Genomic DNA, 13,456 nt, shown 5'->3' with positions numbered 1-13,456 from the left:
TATGTAAGATTTCAGCAACCCTACTGACAAGAAGCAATATTAACAGGAATATTGCCATTGGTAAGGTTGTTCCATTTGTTTATTTATAGGAGTAGCAGAAGTATATGATTTTGAGAGTAGTTTCCTTCTGTCTTTGAAAATAGATCTATGACTGTTCTTCCACAGACAATAACTTGTGACTTGCTAATGGTTTGTTGAATTCTTTTCTATGCACCCCACATCTTCACACTTTCAACTACACATGCACAGACATTTTCCCTTTAGAAATTTCTTTTTTATTAAGAAATTTTCTACTCACTCTACATACCATCCACAGATCCCACCTCCTCCCTTCTCTCATCTCCCAGCCTTCCCTCCCAAGCCACCCCACATCCCCAAATCCTTCAAATCAAGGTCTCCCATGGGGAGTCGGCAGAGCCCTGCACACTGAGCCTAGGCACGTCCAAGCACCTTCCCACTGTACCAAGGCTGTGCCAGGCCCTACACCACAGGCCCTAGATTCCCCAAAGCCTGCCCATGCACCAGGGATGGATCCCGAAACCCCCTGCCTGGGTATTCCTGAAACTGTTCCAGCCAAACAGCAGTCTTCCGTATCCAGAGGGCCTAGTCCAATCCCCTGGGGGCTTCACAGCCACTACTCTACAGTGCTCTACAGTGCATGGGCCTCCAATAGTGTAGCAGTTCATCTCTGCACTTCTTCCCATCATGATCTCCATGTCCCTCACTTGCAGAATCCCTCCTCTCTCTTTTGGATTGAATTCCCAGAGTTCTGCCTGGCGTCTGGCCATGGATCTCTGCATCAGTCACTGGACAAAGGCTCTATGATGATAGTTAGGGTATTTGCTAGACCGGTCAACAGAGTAGACCAGTCCAGGCACCCTCTGGACCACTGCCAGTTGTCCAACATGGTGTCATCATTGTAGGTTCCTGAGAGCCTCCCTCACACCCTGACTCTTCCTTTTCCCATGATGTCCTCATCTATCATGCTATCTCCCTCCCTGCCCTCCTGTCATCCCCCCCCTCCACACACATCCAGTCAGCTCTGTAACTGTCAAATTCCTATGCTGGGCATCTAACAGAAAGCCTCTGGCATACCAGGAAAGCATTCTCACATTACACCACACAGCAGCCCCATAATTCCCATCAGTTCAAATGTAGAGATCTCATCTCTTGTTTTTCTGTAATGTAGTTTAACTCTCTACTTTCTCATTGAGGGACATTCAAGTTTATGCATCAGATTTGTGAGTATGCTCTTATTTTTACATGTGTAGCTGCAAAGCCCAGATGAAGGCTTTGAAGAAAAATCTCTTTATGACAGCTGGAAAGAAAAGAGTCCTTCACCAGAATTCAGTGGAATGCCCAGGTACACAAATTACCTAGCCATCCTACCCAGTTTGGTTGTTCTGTGGATTGTTTTGTAAAAAATATAATAATAATAATAAAGGTTTTTTTTTCAGTTGTTAGTAAAAAGCAACTTTCAAAATGCTCAGACATCTGACAGATGAAATTAAACCTGTGAGTTTCAAAAGCTGATTTTTGAGAGAGCTGAATTGCATACAAGAGGCAGCAGCCAAGGCTCAAGTGACATGGGCCCATTCAAAGTACACTGTGAAAAACAATCTTTAAATTTCTTGAAAGGAAAGGGAGAACAATGGTGCCCATAAGGATACATGATGCTTGTACATGGTACATGTCAAAGGTCACAATGGAGAAAATGAAAGGCAATTCCTGTCAAATATCTATGCCATGTCTGTTGATAGTTATTCGTTTTCCTGAGCATCATGCAGTTAAAAATATTTTGCTTACTCTGATAAATTATAACTATGACTGTGTGGTTATCTTTACATGCAAGAGAAGGGAAATAAATATTCAATAGTTTGTAAATGCAGACATCTATAATGTGAATAACTTAAAATGATCAGGTAGAATCTATTTTGTTCTAATTATCTGAAATTCTCATTATCTGAAAATATTCAACAGAAACAGATGCAGCAAATAGTTTGAAGGAAAGTATTTTCTAACCTCCAGAATCCTTAAATAAACCCATGACTTATGAAAGTGCCACTCCATAGAATTGTATTACAGAGGAAGCATGTTTTCAGAACTGGAGTAAATATCCTATTTGAACTATATGTCCAAGGCTATAATACTTGTAATGGTATAACTAAAATTTAGCAATTGACATTTGATCTTCATAGAATGAACATGGCACTCTAAACTAATTCTACTAATTTTGTCTCTGAAAGGATTAGCAAGCTGGGGTCTGGTAATGATTTTGAAGTGTTTTTCCAAAGACTTGGAATTGCTTCAGGCAGAACACGATACACTAAAAACTGGGTAAGTCTAAATGAATGAATTCTTAAGGATTAAGTGTGGGTATGTTTTTAACTAAATTAATACATTTTCTTCAAAAAGTACTTCTGGCATAGAGGGAGGATTGGAAAGCCAAATAGCTATGATTCGTTGGGTGGTTGTCTGGCTCTGTTCTGAGCCTGTCTTCATATTCCACTTAGCACTCATGCTGCTTTCTACAGTCTAGAATTTCCATGTTTTCCCTTAAACATATTCTATTTTACTTATTTTATGACTCAATATTCACTTCATCATTTAAGTTAGTGAGAATTATCTTGGACTCATCTTTCCTAGTTTTCACTCAAAATTAATTCAAATCAGCAAGACATAGCAGTATTTGGATTTTTGCCTATTATTGTAGCTCAGATCATCAAATTAAATATCAAATCTCTGAAAATATTGGTATAATACATCAAAATCTTACACCATTTTCCATCTCCTTTCTTGTTGTGTTAGATCAATATTTAGTTTTAAGTATTAAAAGTGTATATTTCCTAAAATCTTTAAATAGTTCTATTAAAGCTTATAGCTAGAGATTTTTTAATTTTTGTGTTCTAACCACCCCTGAGTTTTGTTTTACAGTGAAAAGTCTTCTGTCTTTTTAATTTTTTTCTAATGCTCACTTCAATGTTTGTAAGTGATAATTTATGTCTACTTTTTTCCAGATTTACATTAGCAAGAAAAGAATGTCAGAGCTATTGTCTTATTTAGGGTTATGATTGCTGTGATGAAACCCCATGACCCAAGAAGCTTGGGAAGGACTATTCAATATCGAAGGATGTTAGGGCAGTAACCTATAGCTATGAGCTGATGCAGAGGCAGTGGAAGAGTGTTACTTACTGGCTTGCTTGTTCTGACTTATTCAGTCCAGAGATGGCACCACCCACAATGGTTTGGGCCCTTATCCATCAATCACTAATTAATAAAAAATGCCTTACAGGTTTATCTACAGCCTGATCTATGGAGGCATTTCATCAATTAAAGTTCCCTTTTCTTAGATGGCTCTAGCTCGTATCAACTGATATAAAACCAGCCAGTACAATTATTAAAATACAAGAGAGACTTTATCTAAGATTATTTCAAACAGGGATATAGTCACAATTAAAATAGATTAGACCCAACTCTGATTTTCCATTGTGCTCCAATCCTGAAGCCAGATGGTATTATTCAGACAGCAGTGAATGTTTGTAAGTCTTTGGTAATGAATTTTGCAGTCAGAATGAAACTATTCCATCATTAATAATGTCCGAGTTGTTGTCTCTTCAGCATAATACTAAATGAAGTGTTCTTTATATCAGTAACAAAGGAGTATATTGAGAAAAGATGAAAACATTAGTCAGCAGTTCAATGTGTGAAAAGTCCTCAATTTTCATATACACAGCTTCCTTGTGCCAGATTGAGCATTACTTCTCTCTCATCAGTAACACTCCAGGTTCACCACAGTGTCCTCACTGCTTGATTCCTCCACTGTGCAGCATGCTGCTTTTCAGAGGTTCTTCTGTGGAATTTTCAGTGATAAATGATTTGACATACCCACCTATAGTCTATTCTGTAATATTACTTCACTTGTCTGATAATTCCCCAAATCCCTTCTTAAATACTCTCTCTTCTAATGCAATATTGTATAGTCCATTCTTTGAACTCTCAACACATTTCCATATCTCTTGTATTCTTTTGTTGACGGGCAGCTCTCTTGAGTGTCTTCCAAAGAATATTTTCACACTAATTTTTTTTGCAGCATTTGTACATGTGATTTCATTTGACACAGCTAAAGTAACACTTTACTAAATTCTAAGTTCCTAAGTTTCCATAGTTCCTGTTCATCAGTGATCAACCTTAATAATATCCACAGTAAATATCATGTTGTGGGGCTTGTTATGAGCTATCTTACAAGAGATATATTTTGTTTTTTCCTTGTAGAAAACAAACAAAGTCAGAAGCTATCCACTCTATCACAGTGTCTATGAAACATACGAGTTAGTGGAACAATTTTATGATCCAACATTTAAATATCACCTCACTGTGGCACAGGTTCGAGGAGGGCTGGTGTTTGAACTGGCCAATTCTTTGGTGCTTCCCTTTAACTGTCAAGATTATGCTGTAGCTCTGAAAAGGCATGCTGAAAATATCTATAACATGTCGATGAAGCATCCACAAGAGATGAAGGAATATATGGTATCATTTGGTATGTTGCAATTTATCTTTCAAATTCACTTTTGTATTTCTAATTGATTTCTTATCATTGTTTCTATTGCACCAGGTGAAAATCTTTTTAAAAAATATGTTTATAATTACATAGATGTGCTACAACATATAAATAAAAATTAAAAAATGACTTCCTATATTGTTCGCTCATCTTTAAATGTACATAAACCGTGCGTGTTTTTCCTTTATTGAAATGGTGCTTTCATATCTTGCACTGGCTGGTATTAAACTTCCAAGCTGGAGTGACCCTCCTGTGTCAGCTCCCTGAGTGCTGAGACTGCAGGCATTGCCAACTTTCCTGCTTTAAAAATAATCTTCTTAAAGCTTCTGATAATTTGGATTTCCATTTCAGATTCACTGTTTTCTGCAGTAAATAATTTTACAGAGATTACATCTGAGTTCAACAAGAAACTTCAAGACTTAGACAAAAGCAAGTATGTCATATATTATATTAGATTTATTTGTATAAATTTAATTACATGTTAGATGTAATTGAAACAATACAAATTTACATTTTTGTTGCAGAAATAGCTCAGGAAATCCCTTTGTTTTCTGTCTTAACTCTAATATGTCCTGCTCAGAGTGTTGTATCATTCAGAGATTGTATTTCTTATATGAATTGTAACTAGACCTCAGTGCCTCTTTCCTGCCAGCCTCTTACATAAAACTTATACTTTGGTTTCACTTGTTCCTTTTTCACTCTTGTGCGTTGTAATCCACCTACAGTCCTTTGTGCTTGGAGTGATCTTCTCTCTACTTGTGCTTGAAGTCATTATGTCCACACACACATGATCCTTTCCATCTTCAGTAAAAAAAATCAGTTTATCAGGAACAATAAATACTGTGAAGTCATTATTTTTAGAAGTGCTGAACTAATAGGAATAATTCTGTGTAAAATCAAAACCACAAACAGAATTTGACAAATTTTACAAAATTCAATGGTTAATTGTAAAATTATAAACTTCACTAAACTGATCCTTAGTTTCTGACACAGAATTATACCCCAGTATAATGTTCAGCATTACTCTGAAGTTAAACTTAGTATAAAAGGATTTATAAGAGTGAGGGACTATTACATGCTACTATTATTAAAAGTAGTATAAGATGAAAATCTAGATAAATTAGTGGATGAAACAACTATTTATTAAAACTATAATATTCACTAATTATATCATGATGTAATTAGAATACTCCATTCCATAATTAATCATTGAGTTATTTGGGGGTTGGTGGTAGATTTTTAATTGCATTGATCTACTTCTATTAACAATGATAACCTCCTATATCAACCCCATAATCTTCCTTGAGAATGTGAACTCTGTAAAAATATTGCTACATTATATTTGAATACTGATAAAAATATAAAGTGAGGATTATATACTTGACAAATTTATCTTTAATAATAAGAATATTATCACTTATTTAATATTTTTAATTTTCATAAACTCCATAGATATTAATATATTTTCACATTTTGATGTTTATGTTAAATCTGAGAATTGATTAGTAGTATCTGTAAGGTGAAAAAAATAACTGACAGTAATTATAAACCCAGGAATATTAATTCTCATGTCCCTGTGCACTAAAGTTAGTATCATATTTTACCACTAGCACATTACTGTTTTATAATTTATGTTTTATTTGAATAGTATTTCATGGGATTTCTGAAATAGGATTATGCATGCTGATATTTTTCTAAATTTATTCCTTTTATTTTTTGAGCTAAAAGTACAATTACATCATTTCTACCTTGTCATTCCTTTCTCCAATCTATTCACACCCTTCTTTTTTTTCCTTTTGGAATTCATGACCTCTTTTTTCACAAACTGTTGTTACAATATTCCTAAATATATAAGTAAATCCTGCTCAGTATGTATAATGTTACTGATATTCTTAATTTGACTGTTACAATGATTTAAAATTCAATAGTGAGTTTTAATTTATTGCATACTTATAGTTTATCAGGTAGTGTTCATAACTTCATGGAGATACAGCTTTATTAATTTCTCTCTTAGCCCTATATCACTGAGAATTATGAATGACCAGCTGATGTATCTGGAACGTGCCTTCATTGATCCTTTAGGGTTACCAGGCAGGCCTTTCTACAGGTGAGGAAGAAATAATTCTATATTCTAATATAACATTGTGTAAAATAATCATAGTTTATTTAATTTCATTATTTAAAATACTTTTAGTGAGGTAATTTCACTGTACACAGAATTAGGTTCTATAAAAAATGTTAGTTTCAAACATAAATACTTTGTCCTTCATCCCAATCTCATTCCCTACTCTAAGTACCCTGTCCCCTTGTCCCTTCTCACTGGCTTCCTTCATTCCTACAATGTCCTTTATGTTTTTCACAAGTCTTTAAGGACTTCTAGGACCCACAATTAAATCAAGTGTATGGTTTGTTTTAGGTAATATGATGATCTCTAGTTACATCCATTTTCTAGCAAACAACATAATTCCATTCCTCTTGATAATTGAATAAAACCTCATTGTTTTTCATGTGTGTGTGTGTGTGTGTGTGTGTGTGTGTGTGTGTGTATGTGTGTGTGTGTGTGTGTGTGTATGTGTGTACCACTTTCTTTTCTGGTCCTATGACTCAGCTTTAATGAACAGTGATACAATAAGTACAGGTATGCATTTATCTCTGTCATAGGTGGAGAGTCCTTCAGGCATACACCCAAAAGTGGGGTAGCTGATTCATATGGTAGTTCTATTTGTAGTTTTATTGAGGTACTTTCATATTTATCCCTATAGTAGTTTGGCTAGGTACACCCCAGCCACTACTGTATAAGTGTTCCCATCTGCAAGCATCCTTATCAGCATTTTCTCTTGCTTGTTAGTTAGTGGGGAGAGCTGGAATCTCAAGGTGGTTTTAATTTCAATTTCACTAATAATTAGTGCATTAAACACCTTTTAACATGTTTATTGGATAGTTATGCTTCTTTTGAGAACTGTGTGTCTATTTCACTTACCAATTTAATTAACTGAGTTGTTTAGGATCTGGGTGTTCAATGAGTGTATTCTTTATACATTTTAGATATCAATCCTCTGTCAGATTTTTAATTACCAAAAAATTTCTCCAATTTCATTGATATTCCCTTCATTTCATTGTCCTCTACTGTAACAAAACCTTTAAATTTTCCTTAAGACATATTAGTCAATTCTTGACATTATTTATTAGCAACTGGAGTCCTTTTCAAATATCCGTGTCTATACCTACACTTTGAAATGTTTTCCCTATATTTTGCCATTATTAGGGTTTCAAGTCTTACATTATGGTCTTTGATCCATTATGAAAGCTTATTGTTTAGGGTGAGCGACAGGAGTCTAGTTTTATTCTTTTATCTGGTTTACTCAGCACCGTTTGTTGAAGAGGCTAACTTTATTTCTCAATGAATATTTTTTAACATCTTTGTAAATGTGAGGTCATCTCTTCTGTCCCACTTATCCATGTATTGTTTCGTGTCATATGCTTTTTTGGTACTGGGACTCTGTAGTGTGGCTTGAAATTAAGTACTTTTATACCTCCAGCATTATTATTTTTACTCAGAATCATTTTGAATTGTTGGAAGCTGTGATAGTTAACCTTATAGACAACTTGATGAGATTTAGAATCACCTAAGAGACAATCCTCTGGGTCAGAGGTTGTTTACAGATATGTTTAGCCAATTTGGGAACACACATACTTAGTATAGGTGGCTTCACGACATGACACAGGATCTAGATAGAATAAATGGGAACTGGAATTGAATCACCAGAATTCATCTCTCTGCTACCTGAGTAAGGATGCAATATGTTCAGCTGCCTCAGACTTCTGCTACCATGCCTCCCCGACCATAGTAGATTGTGAGACAAAATATTCCATTCTTTCCTTATGTTGATTTTGGAAAGTATTTTGTCATATCCAGGAGAAAGTGAGTAATACAGGAACATTTTGTTGAGAGTTGGTTGCTGCTGTGATCATTTCACTAAGACTCATGGTTTTTTGGAACTTGTTTGTGTGTTGAGTGTGGGAAAGTTTGTTGATTAAGCATTAAAATACAGTAAGCAGACCGTATTAAGCTCATCTGGTGAGAGTTAGGAAGACTAGTATGATAAGAGGGATATGGAGACTTGGTGTTCAGCACACCATTTTCATGGGATTACAAATACTCTACTGGAACTTGGTCTTTATGTTTTTACTAATAAAGTATGTAAAGGATCTGATTTCACTCTGACAGGCCAGTGGTGCTCAACCTGTGGGTCTTGGCCACTTTGGAGGTCAAAGGATCCTTTCACTGGGGGGTAATTACAACATATTTGGCATACGAGATATTTACAGTATGATTCATCACAAGCAAAATTACAGTTATGGATTAGCAACCTAATAATTTGATACCTGGGTGTCATAAGAACAAGACATACTGTATTAAAGGATTGCAGCATTTAAGAAAGTTGAGAATCACTGCTCTAGCCTTTAAGAATTTGAATGATGATGAATTAAAAAAATGGACTATGTTTTTCGTGTAAGGCTTTATTATGTAATACATGCTCTTCCAGAATCATGAAGTCCTTTGGCTATTACAATGATACTCATCTACCTAGGTTATGCATAAAATTAAAAACTGATCATAATGATTTTCCATAGTATAAGCTAACCCTTATAAAGTATGCATCCATCTTACCAAAACAATAAAAAGTTGACACTAGTGCACATTAGGCTGGCTATAAGCTTGATGTCAGGAAGTGTTTAGCAGGGAGTATAATGCCAACATCATCACTTATTGGCAATGTGCATGGAGACTATTTTATGACTTTTCTTCTCAAATTAATTTCCTCCTCTAAGGACACTGTTATTAACATCATACAATTTCTTTTTAGTAATTATAAGAAAATTGTAAGTCACCCTTTTAAATAATAAGCACAGTTCATACTAGCTGTCCTTACTGTTATTTGTATAGCTCTGAAGCACTTTGAGTTATTCATTAAAAGTAAAAATTATGTATACTATTAACCTGGAAATTATAGCATTTTAAGTTCAGGAAATAAGTGAATAATTCAAGTAAAGAAATAAGGAGTATGCAATTTTGATATAGTACCCTCATGCTCTTATATATTGTTTGTGCAATGAATGGACAGAAATCTGTTTTATCAACAGGCATATCATCTACGCTCCAAGCAGGCATAACAAGTATGCAGGAGAGTCATTCCCAGGGATTTATGATGCTCTTTTTGATATTGATAGCAAAGTGGACCCTTCCAAGGCCTGGAGAGAAGTAAAGAGACAGATTTCTATTGCAGCCTTCACAGTGCAAGCTGCAGCAGAAACTTTGAAAGAAGTAGCCTAAGAGTACGTCGGAGAATCCATATTGAGTAGGGATGATATTATCGGGAGGACCTACATAGAAAAATAAATGTTTGAGATTTTATGATTATATGTAATATCTGTATGTATACCTTATCACTCTGCATTATAAAGCACAATTAGGTATACTTAATAAAAGTTTTGGCCCCAAGACCTCTAATCATTCCCTTTACCAGATAAAACTGTTTTTTTTTTTTTTCTCCCCGTCGTGCGAGAGCGCCAGCTATCCTGAGGGAAGCTTTGGAGAGAACCAGCTACCAGATGGTTGGATTAGTCTTTTGCCCCAATACTCAAGTTGGAAGACCGATTTGCACGTCAGGACCGCTACAGACCTCCACCAGAGTTTCCTCTGGCTTCACCCTGCCCAGGCATAGTTTACCATTTTTCAGACAATTGGATAGCTTGAACTGTTTGGGAGGCATCCAGGCTGTGGGACCCGGACCTGTCTTTAGTGCATGAGCTGGCTGTTTGGAACCTTGGGCTTACACAGGGACACTTTGCTCAGCCTGAAAGGAGGGGACTGGACCTGCCTGTACTGAATCCATCAGGTTGAACTGAATCCCCAGGGGAGTCTTGGCCCTGGAGGAGATGGGAATGGAGGGGGTGGGAACAGGGGCGGGAGTGGGGAGGACAGGGGAACCCATGGCTGATGTGTAAAATTAAAACACAAATATAATAAATAAAAAAAGGAGAAAAAAAATAAAAGTTTCACTTTATTAAAATTATGTACATCATACTAGTATAGTTAATAATTAGTTAATATTTGTAATATGAGTAACCATAGCAAGAAAGAACTTCATGTACTTCTGAACAATTGTGTCTTTTCTGTCAAAAGTAATCACAGTCTTGAATCTTTTTACACAAAATTCACCAAACATGGTTGCATTTATTACATATGTTTATATTAAAATCATATATTTGTATTTTATAGTGCTCATCTTTTCTATTTGCCCTTGAGTTATTCCTGTAGTTTACCTGATATTCTTGTGACACCACACTGCCTTGAGAAAATTTCACATTTATCAGTAAGGGCTGAAGAAAAGAAAGCAATCACATAGTTATTTGAATAAGCAGAGACATCAGAAAGAATGACAAGATATAACAGCACTGATATTTTAGCCATGAAAAAAGTAATGAGAATTTTAGACATCCATAGAACTCTAAGAAAGAGTCACCTATATGACAACCCCTATGTTCCCATATTCTCATCACCATCCTACCCATCCAACTTTATGCACATTCTCTTTCTCAAAAATAGAAACAAATCACAAAATCAAAAATCAAAACATACAAAAACCAATAAGGCAAAAAATTCAAATTGTGTCAGCATTCAAAAGACCTACACATGTTCAAGGTGAACAAATCCCAGAAGGGGAAAGGGGAAATGAATACAAACATCCAATTCTAACCAAGGAGGTATTCGGAATTAATATCTCCTGGGAAAGGGAAAATAAGTTTTCTCAAATATAGTGTCAAACACACTCCAGGGCAGGCCCCACTCAAGAGTAGTTGGCCAAGACTATCAATCTCATGTTTTTTATTTTTTTGTTTTAATTATTTTTTCCCATTTAAGGCAGTTCCAAGAGGCAAGGTCATATCACTAATTATCTATATTAAAAATATAAGAGAGATTTCATACTAGTAACTTACCAGCACATCTAAAAGTTCTAGAACAAAATGAAGAAATCACACACAAAAGAAGTAGATGGTAAGAAATAAACTTGGGGTTGAAATTAACAAAATAAAACAATACATAGAATAAATGAAACAAACAGTTGGTTTTTTTTAGAAAATTAATAAGCCTCATTAAAATGAATTAAAGGACACACACACACACACACACACACACACACAGAGAGAGAGAGAGAGAGAGAGAAAGAGAGAGAGAGAGAGACAGAGACAGAGAGAGAGAGAGAATATATAAATTAGCAAAATTAGAAAAGACATGGAGGAAATTCAGAGAATCACAAGGACTAACTTTAAGATCCTGTACTCTACAAAACTGACAAATCTGAAAGAAATGGATCATTTTCTTGATAGTGCCACTTACCAAAGTTAAATCAAGATCAGATAAGGTATTTAAGCTTATCTGAATTAAACACCTAGTGAATTAGAAGCAGACATTAAAAGCATAAACAGGCAAATAAGTCCAGTGTCAGGTGATTTTATTGGATGATTCTACCAGGTTTTAAAGAAGACATACTGAAGATATTCATCAAATGAGGCCACAAAATAGAAAAAGAAAGACCATTACTCAATTTGTTTTACAAACACCACTGTTACTCAGATATGGAAACCACATAAAAACTCAACAAAGAAAGAATAACACACCAATTTTCTTTATGGACATAGATACAAATATTCTCAATAAAACACTCACAAATCAAATCTAAGAACACATCTAAAAGATCATCTACCATACTAAAATAAGCTTCATTCCAGAGATATAGGAATGGTTCAACATATGCAAATTAACAAGTAACATATCAAATAAACCGAGATAAAGATAAAAACCACATAATTATCTCATTAAGTGCATAAAAGTCCTTTGGAAAGATGGCCTCCAAATGATGAAAGTCCTGGAAAAACTACGGATACAAGGTGTAGCACCTGTGTTACTACCCATTCACCATGTCCGAGCAAGGGGCTGAGGATTAAAACATAGACAAGACAGTGGGTCATTCGTCTCAGGAGTAAGCTGTTTATTGAAGGAGGGAAGAAGCCTTAAATACAGGATTATTAGAACAGTGGGAGAACCTGGGAGGGCAGAATTTCACTACAGATATTTTACATTCTTGCATCCTAGCTATTTACACCAATAGGCAGGATACACAAAAAAGGAACCTCTGGTAACCTGCTTAAGAGAAAGGAAACTGGCAGAGGATTAGCATAGTAAGGACATCTGACCAAGGTCGGCAAGCAAGGCAACAGCTATCCAAGGAACAGGGGTCAGGGCCCAATAACAAGGGACATACCTCAATGTGCTAAAGGTAGTTTCCAAAAGATTCATAACCAACATCAAATTAAATGAAGAGAAACTCAAAGCAATTCCATTTAAATCAGGAACAAGACAGGGTTGTCCACTTTCTCCATACCTATTTAATATAGTACTTAAAATCTGAGCTAAATCAATAACACAACTAAAGGAGAATAAGTGTATATAAATTTGAAAGGAAGAAGTCCAAATATTGTTATTTACAGATGATATGATCATATACATAACTGACCCTAAGGATTCCATTGGCAAACTGCTGTTTCTGATAAGCACTTCAGCCAAGTCATTAGATAAAAAATTAGCTTACAAAACTCAATAGTCTTCCTCTATAAAAACAGGAAACAGGTTAAGTAAGGAAACAAGGAAACAACTTTATAATAGCCTCACCTAACACAAATTATCTTGTGGTAACTCTAACCATCCAAGTGAAAAATTTGTTGGGTGGTTTGAATAAGAACTGTCCCCACAGGCTAATATATTTGAATACTTAGTCATCAAGGAGTATCACTACTTGGGAAGGTTTAGGAAGTTTGTCCTTTTTTGAGTAGGTG

The 13,456-nt window shown here is 35.4% G+C and overlaps 1 protein-coding gene across 3 annotated transcripts in view; it reads left to right on the top strand.

Moving 5' to 3' along the window:
• Folh1b (folate hydrolase 1B) overlaps nt 1–10,355 on the top strand; it is a 59,846-nt gene extending 49,491 nt beyond the window's left edge. For all 3 annotated transcript variants that reach the window (XM_036186051.1, XM_036186060.1, XM_036186068.1), the window contains 6 exons: nt 1,272–1,363; nt 2,247–2,337; nt 4,273–4,537; nt 4,910–4,991; nt 6,573–6,665; nt 9,704–10,355. In XM_036186051.1, the coding sequence (XP_036041944.1) occupies nt 1,272–1,363; nt 2,247–2,337; nt 4,273–4,537; nt 4,910–4,991; nt 6,573–6,665; nt 9,704–9,893 (813 nt within the window). In that variant the 3' untranslated portion in view covers nt 9,894–10,355. The remainder of the gene's footprint in view (nt 1–1,271; nt 1,364–2,246; nt 2,338–4,272; nt 4,538–4,909; nt 4,992–6,572; nt 6,666–9,703) is intronic.
• Nucleotides 10,356–13,456: the final 3,101 nt, after the last annotated feature.

Source organism: Onychomys torridus, chromosome 1 (assembly GCF_903995425.1).
Source record: "Onychomys torridus chromosome 1, mOncTor1.1, whole genome shotgun sequence".
Classification (NCBI taxonomy): domain Eukaryota; kingdom Metazoa; phylum Chordata; class Mammalia; order Rodentia; family Cricetidae; genus Onychomys; species Onychomys torridus.
The sequence above is the reverse complement of the archived record's forward strand: the minus strand, read 5'-3'. Positions and strand labels throughout refer to the sequence as shown.